Source organism: Giraffa tippelskirchi, chromosome 11, assembly GCF_054371585.1.
Source record: "Giraffa tippelskirchi isolate mGirTip1 chromosome 11, T2T-mGirTip1v1.2.pri, whole genome shotgun sequence".
Classification (NCBI taxonomy): Eukaryota; Metazoa; Chordata; class Mammalia; order Artiodactyla; family Giraffidae; genus Giraffa; species Giraffa tippelskirchi.
In genome coordinates this window covers 117,249,026-117,271,269 of record NC_137285.1, presented here as the reverse complement: position 1 = coordinate 117,271,269, position 22,244 = coordinate 117,249,026, and the positions used below count along the sequence as shown (strand labels likewise).

The window sequence follows — 22,244 nt, the reverse complement described above, 5'->3', positions numbered from 1 at the left end:
ATCCTGAGTTTTAAAGTTTTAAAATATTGTTTGTTTTAGTATTCAGGTATTTAAAAGTTTTGTAACTGGGGGAGAAACTATATGACAAACCCAGACAACATATTAAAAAGCAGAGACATTATTACTGACAAAGGTCTGTATTGTCAAAGTTGTGGTTTTTCCAGTAGTCATGTATGGATATGAGAGTTGGACCATAAAGAAAGCTGTGTGGAACAGTTGATGCTTTTGAACTGTGGTGTTGGAGAAGACTCTTGAGAGTCCCTTGGACAGCATGGAGATCAAACCAGTCCATCATAAAGGAAATCAGTCCTGAATATTCATTGGAAGGACTGATGCTGAAGCTGAAACTTCAATACTTTGGCCACCTGATGCAAAGATCTGACTAATTGGAAGGGACCCTGATGCTGGGAAAGACTGAAGGGTGGAGAAGGGGACGACAGAGGATGTGATGATTGGATGGCATCACCAGCTCGATGGGCATGAGTTTGAGCAGGCTTTGGGAGTTGGTGATGGGTAAGGAGGCCTGGCGTGCTGCAGTCCGTGGGGTCGCAAAGAGTCAGACACGACTGAGAGACTGAACTGAACTGAACTGAGCAACTATAGCAGTATTTAAGAAGTCCAAAATTAGCAACTAAATTTGGGGAAAATCTTATTCACAGAGCAAGTGAGGATGTGATGGAACAGTGAGCCCTTGTTTATTATTGCTTAGCCACCTGGAGTGGAATTTTGCCAGGCTTTCAGTCCAAATAAAGCAGCCAAGGTTTCCATGGTGTGGATTTAAATTGAGCGGATTGGTGCCTTGTTTTGAAACTTCGTTGAAAAAAAATGCCAATAGTGACTGAAGAGTGTTAACAGAAAACTTAGAGATTGTCATCAGTTATGTAATGAATATATGAAATGATGATTAAACATTTGCAACATGTGCTTTTATACACACACACACACAGTCTGATTTGATCCTCATGCTGATCCTATGATGCATAACTGGAATTCTTATCCCCATTTAACTCAGGAGGAAATAGAGAACATAGCTAATAAGGGGTAGATAGGTTTTGAACCTAAGCCATTTCACTTCTAGACCAGAGTACTTTTAACCGTATGTACTATTGAGGGATTAATTTCTACTTTGCGGAATTAATACTTTTCCAGTTACTGGATATATAGTAGGAGCTGGGGGAAAGTGGTTTAAAAACCATTCTGATCATCTCAAACTCGCTCATCCAGTGTCTAGTTCCCTTAGGTTCTTTCTCAACTATTTTAATGTAATTTTTTTTCTTCTTCTTCTTCAGTATCTGATGTTCCTCAGTGTTCAGTTTGGTCATTTCTCCCCTGCCCCTCCAATTATTTGAGAGGTTTTTCTGCCTTTGCTTAAGAGAGTTACTCAGAAGGGGTTGAGACCAAGAGATAAACTATAATGAAACTTGCTTTGCAAAAAATAATTTTTCCATTTGGTTTCTGTATTTGCTTCTTCAGAGGGAATAATTCCTGTTGTTCTTCACATTGATAGAATTTATTTTCAGCTTTCCTGAGACTTCAGATGATGAACTTGTGTTCATATATTGAATATTTTGCCTCTGCTGATTGTTAACTTTTTTCTTGTTTGTTAAATTCCTTTTTTTTTTAAGTAGAGAATAGGATTCTGCAAACATCCAGGAAGAATTTTTGAATTTTTGTGAGCTCCTCCCCACCTTTTTGGGGCAAAAAAACACTGTGCCTGGATTATCTGACAATGAATAATTGAAGAAAGTGGTATATTGTTATACAATATATGTATATTTTATACAATATATGCTATATAATATATGTATATTGTTACTTTTAAATTTTGAGCCCCCATAGACTACATTGAAAACTAGTTCTGAGTCTTCCCTGGTAGTACAGTGGATAAGAATCCGCCTGCCAGTGCAGGGGACATGGGTTTAATTTTTGGTCCAGGAAGATCCCACATACTGAGGGGCAGCTAAGCCTGTGTACCACAACTGGTGAAGCCCACTCACCTTAGAGCCTGTGCTCTGCAGTGAGAAGCCCATGCACCGCCATGAAGAGTAACCCCCACTGGCTGCAACTAGAGAAAGCCTGTGTGCAGCAACAAAGACCCAGCACAACCGTAATTAATTAATTGAAAAAAAAAAAAAAAAACCTAGTTCTGCCTCAGTGTGTTATAAGGCAATCTAAACCGTTCATGAGCTTTAATGGTTTTGGACTGAGCGACTGAGTTGAACTGAACTGAACTGAACTGGCTTCTTCATCCAAATCATTGTCAGTTCTTTTCCCTGATTCTACACATTAAAGGTTGGTCTGGGCTATTTGACTAAAAACCAGTAATCCTTTGTCAATAAGCCAAGTCCTAATTGGGGGATTTAATGTTTTCTAATGTAATCCTTTTTTTGTTGTTGTTTTTGTTTCAATTTTGTTTTGGGAACACACATACACACATGCAAAAGAAAAATACACAAAGAGAACCATTTGTGTTCAATATAATGTTTCTTTTCTCTAGCAGTCTGCATTCTGTTTTCTTAGGCTGGATGTTATACTTTCTTCCCAATTGCTTACTGTCCCTTAGTTATAGTTCTACCATAAAATGAGTTTTCAAATTTCTCTTAGTGGTGTGAATATGCCTTCAGCACTCAAAATGTTGTCAAATGTATACCTAATAAGTATCATTTAATAGGAAAGGGTGCGTGCGTATGTGCTGAGTTGCTTCGGTTGTGTCCGACTCTTTGCAGCCCTACGGACTGATTCCGCCAGGCTCCCCTGTCAATGGGATTCTCCAGGCAAACATACTGGAGTGGATTGCCATGCCCTACTCCAGGGCATCTTCCTGACCCAGGGATGGAACCTGCCTCTCTTAAGTCTCCTGCATTGGCAGATGGGTTCTTTACCGTTAGTGCCACTGGGAAGCCCGATAGGAACGGGTGCTGCTCTTAAATTCCCCAAACCAGACTTTTTTATATGATTCTTTCTTATTATCCTTTAGCCTGTGTTGTTTTTTCTTTCACTGTTGCTTGAAAGTTACATAGTATTAATATAGAACAATGGCCAAGTTGGACTTCACATTTTCATCAAGTTTGCAAAGTTATACAGGACTAAAAACTTCTGAGTGATTGAAGAGGTTCCATGCTGAGAAGTATGAATGACTTTATGTCATTGAACACAGTGGCCAACAATATAAATCTAAAACTGATGTAGTCTAAAGAAATCTTCTGTTTTTTTAAAGTGTCAGTTCTTTATTACAGTAATCAAGAGGGAGATTAACCTTATTTATTTATGCCTGCAGTGTGGGGCATGTGGGATCTTAGTTCCTTAACCAGGGATCAGACCTGTGCCTCCTGCAGAAGCACAGAGTCCTAACCACTGGAGTGCCAGGGTATTCCTAGAAATATTGTTTTTTAAAATAGCAGCTTTAGTGAGATATAATTCATATACCATACAAGTATATTTAAAGTGTACAATTTGGTGGTGAAAACCACATCCATTAGCACTTACTCTCCTCCCCCTCAGCTATAGGCAACCACTAATCTTCTTTTTACATTTGTGGATTTACCTCTATCTGCACTTATACAATATGACTGGAACCATGTGACCTTTGTGTCTGTCTTCTTTCATTTAGCATCATGTTTTCAAAGTTCATCCATGTTGTAGCACGTAACAGTACTTCATTTCTTTTCATGTCCGAAAAATAGTCCATTATGGATATACCATATTTTGTTGGCACATTCATTGGATGATGGATGTTTTGTTTTCTTCCCACTTTCTGGTTATCATGAACTTACTGCTGTGAGCTTGCATGTTCAATTTGTGTGCAGAGGTATGTTTTCAGTTCTTGGTTATATACCTAGGAATGAAATTTGGGTTATGTGGCAACTCTGTGTTTAACCTTTTGAGGAACTGTCAAGTTGTTTTCCAGTGCAGCTATGCATTTTACTTTCTGCCAGCAGCAGCTGAGGGGTCCAATTTCTTCATATCCTCATCAGCATTTTATTTTTATTATAGCCATTCCAGTGGATATGAAGTACATAGCTTACTGTGTTTTGATTTGCATCTCACTGATAATTAATATAAAATACTGTTTTTAAAATTTGTTTTTTATTGTAAAGGTAACAAAAGGGTATTGTTGAAATTAAGAAAAAAAGAACTTATTAAGAAAATATGTATCATCCATAGTTTTAACATACAGAGGCAGTCACTGTTAGCATTCTGATATGTTTGTTTTGAGTTTTTCTTTTTATTTTATTTTTGTGGCCACACTGCCTGGCTTGTGGGATCACAGTTCCCCAACCAGAGATTGCACATGCACGCTCAGCAGTGAAAGTGTGGACTGCCAAGGAATTCCCAAGTCTTTATGTTTTTAAATGTTTTTATATATTGTTTTTCAAGGGATCATACCGAACACTTAACATTGCCTGTCCCATGTCATTGAATTTTTTAAAAAAACCTTGAGTATAAAGATGCTAATATTTATTTAGAGCCTATTGTGTTTCAGATACTAAATATTTTAAACAGGTGTTCTAATAAAGTCTTTATGTCAACTCTGTAGGTTAAGTACCATCATTACCACCATTTTAAAGATGAGGAGATGGGCCTTGGGTTCAATGCTTGCTCAAGGTCACCCAAGTACTAAGTGGTATTCAGTGATTGTATAATAGTTTTGTACTTTATAACCATGCCTTTTTTTGGTGGACTTTTTATTTTTTTCCCCACTCTTTTAAATAATAGTGACTATCCTAGGTGAATCTTTATCTGACTCTGGTTCTCTTGTTAGGATAATCAACAAGTATTGACTGAACAACAAGTATTGATTGAACAAGTAATTGAAGTAGAATTATTGATCAAAGAGTATGAATGCTTTCTGAGAAAAATTTCTGCAGTTTCTAAAGCACTAAGTTGACCAATTTCCCTGTCTTTTGAGAACTGTTTCTGTTCCACAACAACTTTAGTCTTGAGCTGGGTTTGTATGAAGTTTCTAGTTTAGAGAACATGTGAGTTTAGTTTTGTAAATAATTTTAGTACTTTGAATCAGAATTGAGGTGGTATCTTATTCTTCATATGTATGAATCTTGGTGTAAAGTAAAAATTTTATGTAAAAATAAGAACCACTTTACATACTTCTTTCTTGGAAATTATCTTCCGTTTGGACACCTTGAAACCACTAGCAGCAATTATTATTAAATACGAGACTATTGATTTAATATGTGTGATACGAACTAGAATTTTGGAGCCAGTTTGTTCTTGTAGATGAGATAGAATATGGAATCATAGATTTTTAGGCCTTTTATAGTTTGAATGGGCCTAGAGACCATTTCAATTTATGGATTTATTTTAATTGAGGTAACATTGGATATTGAGTCCATACCCTCCAATGGCTTGCTGTTGTTTTTAGGTGAGTCCAACATCTTTATCATGACACACAGGGCCGTGTTCAGTTTGGCTTCTGCAACCTCTCTGGCCTTCTCTGCCCTCCCTCTTGCTCGCTTCAGGGCAACCACCTTGGCCTTCCTCAGATTACTAAGACCCTTCTTGCCACAGAGCCTTCAGATATGCTGCTTCCTCTGCTGTAAGGCTTCCTCCACCCATCATGTGGAGGTCTCGGCTTGATTGTCACTTCCTCAGGGAGGTTTCTCCAGGTAGCACCCCACCCATTCTAGACCTAACCAGCTTTCCTGTAATGTACACTTGCGACATTCTGTGCTTTTCTTTTTTACCACAGTTTTCACCATGTAGGTGGTTGTGCTATTGCTGTATAGTTTGATATCTTATTACTCCCCTGGAGTGTAAGTTCTAGAATGGCAAGAACTGTTTCAGGGTTTTGGGTTTTTTTTTTCTTTTTGGTATGTACAGGAGCTTTTAAGTTTGATGTTATTTTGTCTAATTTTGCTTTTGTTGCCTGTGCTTTTTTAGCATCATATCTTAGAAATCATTGCTCATTCTAATATCATGAAGTTTTTCCTCTGTATTTTCTTCTAGGAGTTTTACACTTTCAGGTCTTACATTTAGATCTTTACTCCATTTTGAACTTAATTTATGAATATGGTATAAGGTAAAGGTCCATCTTCATTCTGTTGCATGTGGACATTCAGTTTTTCCAACACCTTTTGTTGAAGAGACTGGCCTTTAAGTATAAATGAGGGTTTATTTCTGGGCTTTCTATTCTGTTTTATTAGTCTGTGTGTCTGTCATTATGCCAGTACCATACTGTTTCTTTTTTCTTTCTTCTTCTTTTTTGGTCATGCTGAATGATTTGCAGGACCTTAGTCCCCCAACCAGGAATCAAACCCATGCTTCCTGCAGTGGAAGCATGGAGTCCTAATCACTGGACTGCCAGGGAATTCCCAAGTACATACTGTTTTGATTACTGTATCTTTGTAGTCCGTTTTGAAGTCAAGAAGTATAAGGCTTCCACCTTTGTTTTTCTCAAGATTGTTTTAACTATCATGGACTTTTGAGAGTCCGTATGAATTTTAGGTAATGTTTTTTGTTTCTGCAAAAAAAAAAATGCCATTGAAATTTTGACGGAGATTGCGTTGAATCTGTAATAAATTGCTTTGGATAGCGTGGGCATTGTAATAGTGTTAAGTCTTTCAGTCCACGAGCATAGGATGTCTTTCCATTTATCTGTGTCGTCCTTAATTTCTTTGAGTAATGTTTTGTAATTTTCTGTATACAAGTCTTTTTACCTCTTTGGTTCAGTTTACTCCCAAGTATTTTTGATGCTATTGCAAATCAGATTGTTTTCTTAATTTTCTTTTCAGATTGTCATTGCTTCTTTCTTTACAATTTGGATGCCTTTTATTTGCATTTCTTGCCTAATCTCTGTGCCTGGGACTTTCAGAACTGTGTTGAATAGAAGTGGTGAGAGTGGGCATCCTTATTTTGTTCTTGATCTTAGAGGAAAAGCTTTCAGTTTTTCACCTTTAAGTATGATGTTAGTTGTGGACTTTTCCTGTGTGATCTGATTTTGTGCCTTTTTTTTAAAGGTGTAAATGCCATCATTTAATACACTTTTACCTTTGAGTGTGCTTAAACTAAAGAATATTATTGACAGATTAGAATATAGAGAAATAATAAGCCAAACAGGCAACTTATTAAAATTAAGTAAGACACTGAGCACTTGCACTTGCATCAAAAAGCCACTATTTATTTCCTGGGAATCCCAAGCTAATTTATGGAGAATTTGCTTGGTTTCTGATTCCATTGCAGTCTGACTTTATACAGACTTCTTGGCTGTCTTGAAGATAACTAGCTAGTGACCAGTCAGTTGCAAAACCAGCAGTCTTTTCTTAAATGACTCCTTCTTAATTTCTCTGTAGCATTTGGCACTGCAGTAGCCCCTCCTTATCTGTAGTTTCTCTTTCCATGGTTTCAGTTACCTGTTGTCAACTGTGGTCTGAAAATATTAAATAGAAAATTCCAGAAATAAAGAATTCATAATTCATTGTATGTTCTTCTGAGTAGTGCGATGAAATTGCACCTTTTTGCTCCATCCTACCCAGGACATGAATCGTCCCTTTGTCCTATGTGTCCCACCTGTTAGTCAGTTAATATCCATCTGGGTTATCAAATTGACTGTCATGGTATTACAGTGAACACATGAGAATGTGTTCAAGTAACCCCCCCACCTTTTTTTTTATTTGGCCATGTCACAGAACTTGCAGGATTTTAGTTCCCCGACCAGGGATTGAACCAGGGCCACAGCAGTGAAAGCTCCAAGTCCTAACCACTGAACGACCAGAGAATTACCAAGTTAACTCTTATTTACTTAAAAATGGACCCGAAGCACACAAGAGTGGTGATGCTGGCAAGTCAGATAGGCCAAAGACAAGCTTTAAAGTGCTTCCCTTAAGTGAAAAGGTGAAACTTCTCTACTTAATAAGGAAAGAAAACATGCTGACGTTGCTAATATGTTTGGGAAGAATGAATCTTGTATCTGTGAAATTGTGAAGAAGGAAAAAGAAATTCTGCTAGTTTTCCTGTTGCATCTCAAAACTGCAAAAGTCATGGCCAAGTACACGATAAGTGCTTAAAGATGGAAAAGGCATTAACATTTGTACAGTAAGATATTTTGAGAGAGACCAAATTCATATAACATTTATTACAATATGTTTATGATTTTTCTTTTTATTATTGATTATTATTATTAATCTTCTATTATGCCTAATTTGTAAATTAAACTGTATCATAGACTTGTATATATAGGAAAAAAACACATGCAGTTTCAGATGTCCACTGGAGGTCTTGGAACTTTTCCCTCATGGATAAAGGGGGAGACTACTGGGTTGGTCAGACCTTCTTCTTATTGTTCGCTCACTCAGTTTTTAGGTCTTTGTGGTTCTCCTACCACTTTGATTGTTCTTCCAATCATCATAATTCCTCATCCTTCTCTTACTTTGTAAATGTGCAAATCCTTTGAGGTTCTGTTTTGATTCCATCTCTTTTCTCACTTTGTATTTCCTCTCGGTGATCTCATTGACCGTTGTGGCTTCAGTCCTTGTCGGCATGCAGTTGATTCACAAATCTGCCTTTCGTTTTAGGTTACAGTTCCTTCTCTGATTGTCTTCAGACGACATAAATATCTTACCAGACCTGCAGGTTGAAGATTCACATAATTGAACACTTTACCTTTCTTTCTTCTTGTTTTTGTCCTCTTCATCCTGTGGCTATTCCCCAGACATGGTTGGTGTGCTGCTCCTGCTGTGCCTTTGCTCATGCAATCGCTTTTCCTATCCTTTGCAATACTCTTCCTTGTACTGTTTCACTATGCTTTGAGGTCTGCCCCAAATACCGTCTTTTCTGCAAAGTACTGATCTGGGCTGCAGATCACCTGGCTGTTCTTTGCTCTAAAATGGGGGGTTTCCTAAGGCTATTTATTTATGAAAATTATAAAGCTCTTTGTGATTTCTGTGTTTGCTTTTCTAGCCATAAATCTGGCCACTCCCTCTCAAGAAGTCTAATTCACCACGTGATCCACATAGAATCACTTCTTGTTCCTCGGAGCAGAGCTTTGTGCTTCCATGCATACGTCATTTCCCCTGGTGGTGTATCTTCCACTTAGTGCTTTTTAGGGCTGTGGGTGTTTAGAGTTGATAAAGTGGACTTTGAGACTAGTCCTGTAGAGAAGTCTTCCATCATATAAATAGAGTCCTCCATCCACTGAGTTCTACAAGCAGTTGGGCATAGAAAAAAGGGATGGAATGTGAGCTTTGATTTAAACTCCGGTCTTGATATTTACCAGTTAATGTAAACTTGGTACCCAATTTTCTTGAATGTGTTTCCTGATCTGTAAAATGAGGATGATATTTAACCTTTATGGGGCCAACACAAAGTTTAAATGAGAAACTGGATATAAAATGCCAAGCATATGCTAAGTCTTCAATAAATGGCGTTAAAGAAAAAAAAAAAAAAAGAAATGAAAAGGAAAGAAAAAAGAGAAGCAGCAGCTGTTACTTTCCTTTCATGGGGTCATTTGTGTATATTGAGGGCATGGGAAACAGTGTCAGACCGAGACTGGGTGCCGAAGGCAGAGCACAAAGGGTATCTTCTTACTCTTGGGAAACTGGTTTGCAAACCACAAAGAGAAACTTCTTCCTGCAGCCAACTAGTGACTTCTTCCTTATGTTATACACAACACTTTGTTCATCTCTCTCTCTAAACAGAAACATTGTTCATGTTGTCCTGTTACCCACTCTGCCTCCTCCCATTTTCCATACCGTCCCCAGTATGGCTTTACAATGCAGATTGTGAATGTTGCTCCCTACCACTCCTCCAGTGCAGATAAATCCTAACTCTTTACCCTGAATTATATATAAGGCTCTTCATGATCTGGTCTTCACTCGCTCTCTAGCCTAGTCTTTCACCGTGCCACATACAGTGGGCATTTTTTTTTTTTTTCTGACTGTCCAGTATCTGAATTATTTTCTGTGTCTGGAAGGAGGACAGGACCTGTCTCATATCTCACATATTGAGAAGTTTAGATACTCATTTTCCCTGCTTCCTGGCAGCTAGGGCATAGAAATGTGACCCAGTGTGACTCGGAACCTGCAGTGAGTGACATGGAAGATCAAGGACTGGATCAGTGGCAACAGCGATGGCCTCATGTTATACTGACCGTGGTGTCTCCACCTGCTGGTACCACGAGTAGTTTCAACTGCAGTTCTGACTGCCTAGCCTGGATTGTTTATGGCTTAGTTTCAGAGTCTAGATTTTTTAGCCTTTGTGTTAGATCTTTGAGGTTACCCATTGCTTTTCCAATACATTCTTTATCTGTTTAAAGGAACTCAAGATAGTTTCTGTGATTTGCACTTATGAAGAGCCTGGCTTATACCGCCCTCAGTACCAAGTAGCCCATTCACATTAATCTTCCGCAGTTCTTCCAAACTGAGCATGGTTGTTTCCACCTCTGGACTTTCTCACATTCTGTTCTACCTGTAACAGTCTTTACCCCGTTTTCAAACTGTTTGACTCTTGATGGTTCTTTGGGACTCATTTCTGTCATCTTTTCTATAAATCTTTCCCCAGTTTTTAAGATTGGGTAGTTAGCTCCTCAGTGTTCCCACAGAAGCCTCTGTTTACATCTATGTAATACTTACCACACTATATTGTAATTGTTTTGACATTCCTTGGAGACAAGGGCTAGCAGTATTGAGTTGGCCAAAAAGTTCATTAGGGTTTTTCTTCAAGCTCTTACGGGAAAACTCAAACAAACTTTTTGTCCAACCCAATATATTCAGTGTCTCTGTGATGTCCCTGGCAGATAATGACTACTGTCTAAATTTTATCAGTTGAATGAGTAAAAACTATTGAATCATACACTGTGTTATGTTAAGATTTGTCTGTTAGCATGTCTGTTTTTCATAATAAACTGTGACTGTTCTAAGAGCAGGGACCAAGTTATTCTTCATCTTTATATCCTTAATTTTAAAAAAACTGTTTATTTATTTGGCTGTGCTGGATCTTTAGTTACGACATGTGGGATGTAATTCCCTGACCAGGGATCAAACCCAGGCCCCTGGCACTGGGAGCACAGAGTCTTAGCCACTCGACCACTAGAATAGTTCCTGTATATTCTTATGTAGCTTAGTAGTTGGCTCATTTGTGCATGTGTGCCAAGTCACTTCAGTCATGTCCGATTCTTTTTGATCCCATGGACTGTAGCCCACCAGGCTCCTCTGTCTATGGAATTCTCCAGGCAAGAGTACTGGAGTGGGTTACCATTCCCTTTTCCAGGGGAGCTTCCTGACTGGAGATCGAACCCAGGTCTCCTGCATTGCAGGCAGGTTCTTTACCATCTGAGCTACCAGCAGACCCTGAGGGAATGTTGAATGCATGATTGAATGACCGCGTGGCAGAGCTGTCTTTTTAGAATTTCAGTTAAATAGTTTTTCCCAAGAGAAAGTATCTTCTTTGACCATATAGGTAAAAATGATATCTGCATGTGGCTCATACTGAATAACTGACATTCTCAACTCCTATACCCAGATTGGTAGTCAGTTTAGAAGATAATATTTATACATGAAAAAATTACTTGACAAGCTAGTAGTTCATGTGCCAAGTGAGTCATATGAGCAGGTGTTACTTCAGTGTCAGGCTCAATATAACATTCTTAATTGAACCTTTGAAAGTGTGGTACCTAAGCAACTACTTAGGAAATGGTTATTGGTTAACTGGATTGATTAACATGGAAGCCTGTAGTAGGCTTTGTCTTTCTGTTTTACTTGGTTTACATGCTACTTATTTTGGACTGATTCATTGGAATTTTTCCTCATTTCTTTTTAGGTCCAAGACAACTTTGACAAGATTGAATTCAATAGGATGTGTTGGACCCTCTGTGTCAAAAAAAATCTCACAAAGAATCCCCTGTTCATTACGGAAGAAGATGCATTTAAAATATGGGTTATTTTCAACTTTTTATCTGAGGACAAGTACCCACTGATTATTGTGCCAGAAGAGGTAAGGTGTGGCTCTGGGAAGTTTTATGTGACTATCTTAGCATCTAATAGATCTAACTTGGAAGTATCTGTGTTAATTCAGTGTAGATATGGAAGGAGGTCCTGTGCTAGTGTTTTTGGATCAGAGGCAAAAAAGCGTGAATCCAAAAAAGTCCCAGACTTAGTAATTTGAGGTCATGCAGTAACTCTGGATATTTACAGGCAGGGTGGGGCTCTTCCTCTTTAAGCTGTTCTAATTATAGACAAATCCATTCTCATGTTCAAGGAGTCTTTTATTCAGTACAAGTCACAACATAATTTTCTGTCTACTTACATGTTGGCAAACCATAAGAACTAGCTGAAGGATACTATATGGGAAACAGATAGGATCCAGAATGTTATTCCCAAGGCTCGTTTATGTGAGGAAATACTACTCCTGTGTCAAAGTCAAGGATGGAGACTTTTTTTAAACCATACTTTACAAAGTAAATTAAAAAGGACATTTGCTTGTTCTGTTGTGGATTATTTTCCCTGAGCATCCAAAGGTGGGGAGAGGAGCAGAGAATGCAGGAGTAAGGCTCTGTGCTGTCTTATTGCCCTAAAAATGATACATATAATATATGCTTATTACAGTTGTAAATTTAGAAAAGACTAATAATATCAGATTAATCAGCTGTAGTCTTCCCCTTAAAAAAAGAGTCATCTGTAATCCTCTAACATTGGACAATGTTATTTAACCTCTTGAATTTTTATTTCCTCATCTATAAAATAGAGCTCTTAAAATGTTTACTCTAAGGGTTGTGAGGCTTCATATTTAAAGAACTTAGTTCAGTAAGTGAAACAAGTCAGAGAAAGATAGGTACGTATGATTTCACGCATATGTGGAATATAAACAAACAAAATAATTAACCAAACCAAACAAAAACATGTAGATGCAGGGAACAGAGTAGTGGTTATCAGAGGGGTAGTGAGGGTGGGGATGGTAAAATGAATAAAGAGGGTCAACTGTACTGTGATGGATGGAAACTAAATTTTTGGTGGCAAGAACACTGTAGTGCATATAGATGTAGACATAAAATGTTGTATACAAGAAACTTATGTAATGTTATAAACCAGTGTTACCTCAATAAAAAAAATCTAAAATTAAAAAAATAATAATTAAATTGTGACTAGGGGAAAAAATAAATAAAGGGGTTAGCTCAGTGCCTAGCATGTGATATGTATTCATTAAATATGTTAGCTCCTGTGACTAATATTATTGCATACATTTTTGCACACTAGTCTGCTGCTTTCTTTCCACAGTTTCAGCAGTGGAATTCTAAGTCCTAAAAAATGCATACTTTCAGGGTGTTAGATAAACGAGGGAGAACTGCCCCTTCAGAAAACCTATTCCAATTTATATACCCACCACTAGTGATCAAGCATGCCCATTATTATCCACTCTGCCAGCATGGAGTCCGGTCTGTGATTTATTTCTGTGATTCATGTTCATGTTAGGAAAATCTGTTTAAAAGTTTACACTGCAATAGTTTTTCAAATCAGCAAGTATTTATTGACTGGCAACAATAAATGAGGCAATAAGAGGAATCTGAAATGAAAAAGATGACTTCCTGCCTTCAAGAAATTTGCAGTCTGCTCAAGGAAAAGATAGTCAAGTGTAATTCAAAGTAAAATAGACAGCCTGTTATAAGAGAGATCAAATGCCATGTAAATACAGAGAAGAGAAAAATTTATTCCAGTTTGGGAGAAGTCAGGGATCAGGGAAGTCTTTTTAAGAGAGGCAATAGAATGCAGTGGTTAAAAGCAGCATCTTAAACTTTTTCAGTGAAGGCCAGACAGAAAATATTTGAGACTTTGTGGGCTTTCTGGCTGTATTGTCTGTGTTGTAGCTACTCAACTCTGCTGTTAATAGCATGAAAGCAGCCATAAGACAGTATGTTGCTTCAATAAAACTTTTATTTATGGATGTTGAAATTTGAATTTCATATAATTTTCATGGACCATGAAGTATTATTATACTTTTGATTCCCCGCCCCCAACCACTTAAAAATGTGAAAACTGTTCTTAGAGCAAGGGTGTATAAAAACAGGCTGAGAGTGAGATTTGGCTGGTAGGGTAGATTTGACTCATGGGCTGTAATTTGGCGTTCCCTGGTTAAGAGCAGAGATCTGGAGTCAGATGTCTTGGATTTGAATTCTAGCTTCATCAGTGCTTACCAGCTGTGTGACCTTGGGCAATTTATTCAATTTTTGCTACAGTTTCCATCACTGTAAACTAAGTCTAATGCTACTATCTACCTCCCGTTTTTTGTGAAGATGAAATGAGAAGAATGCCTGGCCCTTAGAAAGGGCTTATTAAGTGTTAGCTGTTTTATTTAGGGGGGAAATAGCACTTATGCTGGGCCTTAAAAGATGGAAGAGTTTTGACTAATGGAAAAAGCAAAGGAGAAGACTTCTGGATGGAAGGGACAGAGGGCAAGGTCATGTGAGGCAGGAAAGCAAAGGAGGAGCATGTCTGAGATGAGTCAGGTATCTCACTTGGCCGAATTGCCAGTCTTGGAAGTAGCTAGAGTGACTGATTTAAGTCAGAAAGGTAATTTTAAAAATGTTAGGTAGCTTATAGGATGGCTATTATGGCTGAAAACCAGGTGTGGAGGCTGTGCAGTGAGGAACCACAGGGAAACTGTGTATTGTACCGTGGAATATCTCTGGCCCTACACCCTGCTGCCTGGGAACTCAGATCTTCCTGCAACTGTTCTTGCTACCATGGAGAGCTTTCTATGCCTACTTCCCAATCACAGGGCATGGTACATCTGATTGTTATGATCTAGGTCAGGTGCCATGAACTAGCTACAGAGAAGGCTTGAAAAGGATCCATTTTTGTTTAGCTTCCACATTGGGAATTCCTCAGACATAAGGGGGTTAGCATTGATTTCATCAGTGTGCCCACTAGCTTCTCCCACTCTGGACTGATCTGTTTACCTGGTCATTCTTTTGGTCATGGTCAAGATCAGATTCGGGGTCAGTCACTTCAGTGCCCAGCCTGCTGGCTTTTTCCAAAGAGTGAGAGTTCTGAGATTTGGAATTTTAGTATGCCCTAGACAACCTCCATTTGTGACCCTGGAGAACAGAAGTACCCGAAACGTGTCATTTTGAAGACTATTCATTTAGGGTTTTACTTTGAACTTTCCTCACTAATAAGGTTAATAATGAAATGATACTACCAACAATAACTATTACTACTAAGCCCCTGTAGAGATAAAAGTAGATCAGTGATAAGAGCTTTTATGCATTATTTTTAGTTCATAGAATGAATGAGTGACTGATTCATGCCCAGAGCTTAATTATGGGAGGGTTTGGTGGCTGTTACTCTGATCTTTTGTGTGCCTTCACTAGTTTTCATAATCAGAAAGAGGCAGGCCTGCTATATGTAAGCCAAGTTTTACTGGCTTCTGTCAGGGAGCTGGTAGAGAGAGTTATTTAAAAAAATTAATAGCATCCTTTCCCTATAAAACCAGACCACCTTACTTGGCTCCTAAGAAATCTGTATGCAGGTCAAGAAGCAACGGTTAGAACCGGACATGGAACAAAAGACTGGTTCAAAATTGGGAAAGGAGTACATTAAGTCTGTATGTTGTCACCCTGTTCATTTAACTTATATGTACAGTATATCATGCAAAATGATGGGATGAATGAATCACAAGCTATAATCAAGATTGCAGGGAGAAATATCAATAACCCCAGATATGCAGATACCACCACCCTTATGGCAGAAAGTGAAGAGAAACTAAAGAGCCTGTTGATGAAAGTGAAAGAGGAAAGTGAAAAAGCTGGCTTAAAACTCAACATTCAAAAAACTAAGATCATGGCATCCAGTCCCATCACTTCATGGCACATATATGGGGAAACAATGGACACAGTGATAGACTTTATCTTCTTAGGCTCCAAAATCACTGCAGGTGGTGACTGCAGCCATGAAATTAAAAGATGCTTGCTCCTTGGAAGAAAAGCTCTTACCAACCTAGACAGAATATTAAACAGCAGAGACATTACTTTATCAACAAAGGTCCACCTAGTCAAAGCTATGGTTTTTCCAGTAGTCATGTATGGATGTGAGAGTTGGACCATAAAGCTGAGTGCCAGAGAACTAATGCTTTTGAACTGTGGTGTTAGAGAAGACTCTTGAGAGTCCCTTGGACAACAGGGAAATAAAACCAGTCAATCCTAAAGGAAATCAGTCCTTAATATTCATTGGAAAGACTGATGCTGAAGCTCCAATACTTTGGCCAACTGATGTGAAGAACTGACTCATTGGATTAAGACCCTGATGCTGGGAAAGATTGAAAGCAGGAGGAGAAGGGGACGACAGAGGATAAAATGGTTGGATGGTATCACCAACTCAATGGATGTGAGTATGATCAAGCTCAGGGAGTTGGTGATGGACAGGGAAGCCTGGTGTGCTGTACTCCATGGGGTCACAAAGAGTCAGATACGACTGAGTGACTGAACTGAACTTCCCTTATAAATAGCATCTTTCCCCTGGTAGCTCAGACAGTAAAGAATCTGCCTGCAACGCAGGAGACCTGGGTTTCATCCCTGGGTTGGGAAGATCCCCTGGAGAAATGAATGGCAACCCACTCCAGTATTCTTGCCTGGAAAATTCCATGGATAAAGGAGCCTGGTGGGCTATAGTCTGTGGGCTCACAGAGAGTTGGACATGACTAAGTGACTAACACTTTCACTTTCCCTATAAAATATCTGTTAATTACAGAAACTTTAGATTCTTATTCTACTTATTTCTACAAATAAGTATAAAGAAGAACTTTCTTTCTATAGTTCTATAGTTCTGCCACTGAAAGAGAACCAAGGTTAGCATTTGGAGATACTTCTTTTTATATTTTTTCTATTCATGACTTTTTAAAAGAATACAGTGTGATTGTGCAATATATACAATTTTTCCTGCTCTTTTTTTCAGTGAACATTATGCTGTAAACATGTCATTGAAAACTTTTAATAAATGTAATTTTAATAACTGTAAAAAAAAGGGGGGGATTAGGTACTGGGCAGTGAAAATGAATGACACATGTCCTTTTTAACTGGAGCATGATGGCTGTGCAGGGACAGAGACAACTTTCAGGTCTGAGCGACTGGGAGGAAATATAGTGTAGTTGTTTAAAGCATGGTCTTTCAGATCAGAATGCATGACTTAAATCCCACTTGACCACCTTTTGGCTCTGTGACCATAAACAGATTACTTAGTCTCCCTGTTTGGGTTTCCCCATCTGGAAAATGGGGATCATTGCTTCCTTCACTGGACACTTGTGAGGACTAAAATAGTTGATATATGTGAAGCATTTAACTTAATGTCTAGCTCCATGATAAATGCTCATTAAACAGCATGTGTGTGTGTGTGTGTGTGTGTGTGTATGAATGAATGAACTATAGGGTGATGAACTATTTGGGATGTGATGTATGGTGATGGTTTGGTACAGTTGGCATTATGAGTGGATCATCCTTGTGGAACTGCCTTATTTCAACTGGAAGAGTACGTTTAGAGCTGTGAGAGGCCAGGGCTGGAGACAGAGACAGGGAAGCCATGGGAGTCGGTTAGGTCAGGAAGAAAGAGACAGTAGTGGGAGAAACAAGGGCTGAGGACAGGACCATGGGTCCGTTTCTGTAGCCGGGGGAGGAAGTAGATTTGGTAAAGGAAGTTTAATAGTCTGTCAGGTAGGAGAACTGGGAGAGGGTTGAGTCATGGGTGCCAAAGAAAAAAAAAGTTCTAAGAAGCAGAAAAGTAGTTCCTAGCATTAGGTGCTATAGAAAAATCAGAGGGTGATGAATGAGAAGTTGTCCTTGGATTTAACAATTAGATTGTCATTGGTAAGCAAGGAGAAAGCAAGTTCACTGTAGTGGTGGGAACAGTTTCTCAGTGTTTAATAATAATAATGTAATTGTGCACATATGTTAAAGGGGAAATTAAAACATGTTATGGAATTTTTGTCCATGAATATTATCTTGCTTAATACAGAAACATATAGAAGGGAATAGAATGTTGATAGATATAGATATGCCAATGGTATTTTTAAACCTAGCTTCTGCTTGGAAGAATTATGCTAATAAAATCTCCATTGTTGTCTTTTAAGACATTTTGTAGTTTCACTCTGCAGTTTTTTTAGAACTGGAGATGTAGTGTGTCTCTTACCCATGATCTTTTGGTTCTTTCCATCACCAAAATATACATGGGGGACTTGAAAGTGACCTTAGAATTAGAAATTACTTTGTAGGGAGATTTACCACATTCCTTGAAGCAGCTCTGACTTGATGTGGGGGACTTGTCATTGGCTTTAAGTCATCACTGAGTCATAGGCTGTGGAGGGAGCCCGTCAGCACCAGCTTCCTGACTGCCCTGCCTAAGACACTCAAACGATTTCTGCTTTGGGTGGCCTGAAAAACTGGGACTCACAGAAGACTTGAGGTGGACCATGAGTTTTATTTTTCTGCACCCAGAGCCCAGCCAAGACTCCACAGCTTGCTTGTTTGACTCTTTGCAGGCTGACAAGAGTGTCTTGCTCCTCTCCTAAGTAAGCTAATCTCATTTGAGAAGGGAACAGCCTTTTTTTGACTTGTCAGGATAGCCAGGCAGCATACGTTGTCACTGTTTGGACTTCCTCTGTTGTTTTGATGTCCTTAGCTCCCTCAAGCATTCTTCTGATTAGAAGTAGAATTAGAGTTAGTTCTACGGATTACTCCTGTGTGGCCAGGAGTACTTGTGTGGGGAAAGAAAGGATCATTAAAACAGATTTATGTGAAATAGCTTTGTCTGACTGCTGAACCAGCCTCCTAAGGTTGAAAATATGGTCTTATGTTTATTAAGTTCTTAGCACATCTCCTGGCCTTTGCTCAAGCAGTGCAAATTCAAGGTTGCACATTTTATGAAAAACAGTGGAGTTATTTCTTCAGGTTCCATTCTCTGTTAGATTTTGTGTCCTTCCTAAGTACTTATTAAAGTACTAAGTATTAAAAAAAACTGTATTTGGAACTAGTTTTAGGCTTACAGATTTTAATAAAATTAAGTATGAAAACATACACATTTAAAATAAAATTGAAGTATAATGTCTTAATTTGTCACGTATGAGTTTGATTTGTAATATTACCAGTTGATTTTAGGCTTTATAAATTTAAAGTAATCTTTATGTTTCCAATAAGTCATTTATCATAATGATCATTTGCGTTTTAAGTCCAAAATGTTTTTAAGTGAGATTTTATTCTCCGCCTTTGATTAATACTGTATTAGACATAAGTAACAGTGGTAGTTATATGAATAACATAAGTGGTATAGATAAATTTGCTTTTGATTCAGTTTCCCATCACCCAGAAAGTAGTATCAAGAACATTGAATAAATAAGTGACTTACTTCACAAAAGTCCAGAACTATCATGTCCCCATTTGAGGTGGTTCCGAAATTTTTGTCAAATGATTTTCCTGGAAATGTGTGTGTGTGGAATATAGTTTTTACATTAGTATTCATTTCCCACTGAGCCAAGAACAAAACAGGATGTGTCTGTTCCTTATTTGGAAGAATTGGCTTCATGCAGTTAAATCTCAAACCTGAAAGAGTTTTAAGAGATCCTTAGTAAAATAAAATCTGAATTAAGTCAATAAATTAGGGTAAGACAACTGAATTAAGTTAATAACCTCTTTAATGATTACAGGGAAAGAACTTTTAACAAAGAAATTTCGGAGCCTCAAAAATCACATGCAGCTTGAAAGTTTATTCTTTATTATTTTTGGTGCAACTTGCCTTGGAAGGAGGAAGTAAGCTGCTTCCTGAAACTGAATGAGCTCTTAGAATTGGGGCAGGCCACTCAGACTAACACAGCAACACGTGATTTATTATTTAGTATGATCGAATAGTTGAGAATGGGAATGTTTGTCTCTCCTTGGCCCAATATAATGAACTAAGAGGTTCTTAAGTTATTTGGTTGTGATAAGTATGTGATTGTGTTCAAAGTCAACAGGAAATGAATCTAGATTAGTTACCTGGCACAGTCACTGGGAATGCAGAGCAGAAATTGGGCCCTGATGACAAACTCTGAAGGGCTGGGGAGGGCCCGTTCAGAAAGGTTCAGGAGGAACCTGGAGAGCTGCCTCTAGAAGAGCTCAGTTTGCTGCAGACAGGAAACACTGTAAAAGACATTCCAATATACAAGAGGAACTGAGGGGCACAGGGTCATTCCCAGTTGTTTCCTGACTTGTACTAATGGTCAGTCAGATGCACTGTCTTGTCACACCCACTTTTTGTCATCCTGTCCATACATGTGGCCACACCCATAGCCTCACTACTAAAACTTCTAGTCGTGCCTATACAGCTTTTATCCCAAGTTGTGAGCAGGCAGCATGGGCCCTCTTTCTGCTGCCTTAGGGAGATTGAATTTCTGTGATGAGAACGCCTTTGAGTTGCTTTACTTTGGTCAATTGTTTGTATAATTAAGTTTTTCTTTCTTGTGCTTTATTGCTTTTAATCTTTTTTTTCCTTCTTCTCTTTTCTATCCTGTTCTCTCTGTCCCTCTTCCCTTTTTTCTTCTTGATTTCCTTTCTTCTCTTTTTCCACTTCCTGTCCCTGTTTCTTCTTTTTAAAAGCCAAGAACTTACCTGGTGGTCAGGTGGTTAAGAATTCTCCTGCTGGTGCAGGGGATATGGGTTCGATCCCTAGTCTGGGGAGATCCCACATGCTGAGGGGAACTACCTGCATGGCACAACTACCAAAGGCCACGTGCCTTAGAGCCTGTGCTCTGTAGCATGAGAAGCCACCACAGTGAGAAGCCCTCACACTGCAACTGGAGAGTAGCTCCTGCTTGCTGCAAGTAGAGAAAGCCCATGTGCGACAACAAAGACCCGGCACAAGCAAAAATAGTTTTTTTTAAAAAACCAAGAAAATAATATCTGTTAAACTTAACAGCAGATGCACAAGCTTAACAGGTACATCTCCAACAAGAGAAAGGAAGGACCTGAGTGTGTTTTTCTCCAGCGAGTAAACATTTGTTGAACACCCCACTGTATGCTAGATTTAAGGTATTAGATCTGCATACTGGGGGAGCTTATAATAGCTCATCAAATTACATCAATAGAGCTCTTGATATTTTTTGACCTTGTGATGTTTTGTGAGTGTGTATTTCTTTGCAAACATGTTTTTCCTATTGTTCACATTCTTTTCCTGTTAAAGTATGTTATTTCACAAACAACGTTATAATCAAATTGAAATTCCAAAGAAGAGAAAGAAATTAATTCATAATCCTATCTGTAACAAAATAGACTGTAATATTTTCCTCTAGTATTTGTCAGAATATTTACATGATCTTTATGAAGTGGAAATCATAGGTAAATTTAATTTTGCATTCTTCCTCATTTTATGTTATTTCATGAATGCTTTCTTAAATGTAATTTGAAATGGTGCAGTGCAGAAGGAAGTAGCAGTGATTGCATACCTGTTATGCCAGACATTGTGCACACTGTTCTATTTTTGTCCCATTTTATCCCCATAGGAATCCTATATGATGAGTTTTATTATACCCATTTCTTTGATGAGAAAATTGAGGTTTAGCTTGGTTTATTTCCATTTCATTAATTGAGTTCTACTACATCTGTGTACGATGCTGAATTCTGGAGATTCAAAGATGAGTGGGACATTGTCCCTCCTATAAGGAGTTCAAAAAATCAGAAAGGGGCAGCATTTGAATGTAGAGATACTTTCTGTACAGTATGCCAAGTTCAGAAGAGGAACACCTGACCTGGGTCAGAGCACTTTTACCAGAGCAGTGCTTCTCAGACTTTAATGTGCATAGGGAAGTACCTGGGGTTCTTGTTAAAACACAGATCCTGATTTGTGGGTCTTTGGTGGGATATGACTGAGTAGAGAAATGGGGAAAGGTAATCTTAACAGGACAGCATGGGGCAAGGCATAGAAGCATAAAAAAGTGTGTTAAATGGGTAAACTATTTATAATCTATCGCAGGTATTGGCTGACTACAGTTTACTGGCTGAATTCAGTGCACAGCCTGTTTTTATGTAGCCCATGTGCTAAGATAGTTTTTACGTTTTTAAAGGGCTGTTAAAAGGAAAACCCAAAACAAAGAAAAACATAGCAGAGATGTATAAAGTCTTACATATTGATTAGCTAGCCCTTTTATAGAGCTTGCATGGGATCAGTGTGGACGGTGTTGTTGGTGGGGTGTAAAATCTGCAGTGAGGTGTGGCAGAGAAAATGTTAGAGACAGTACGCAGGGGGTGAGTGACCGCAGGGGGACACAGAGGAGCTTGCCTTTAT

At 38.5% G+C, this 22,244-nt stretch overlaps 1 protein-coding gene across 2 annotated transcripts in view; it reads left to right on the top strand.

Moving 5' to 3' along the window:
- The window catches only part of SWAP70 (switching B cell complex subunit SWAP70), a 76,729-nt gene that overhangs the window by 28,328 nt on the left and 26,157 nt on the right, over window positions 1–22,244 (top strand). Inside the window, exon 3 of one of the 2 annotated variants that reach the window (XM_081540689.1) lies at window positions 11,770–11,943. The exons of the other annotated variant lie outside the window; for it this stretch is intronic. Coding sequence (XP_081396815.1) covers window positions 11,770–11,943 — 174 coding nt within the window. The remainder of the gene's footprint in view (window positions 1–11,769; window positions 11,944–22,244) is intronic. 2 annotated transcript variants of the gene reach the window in all.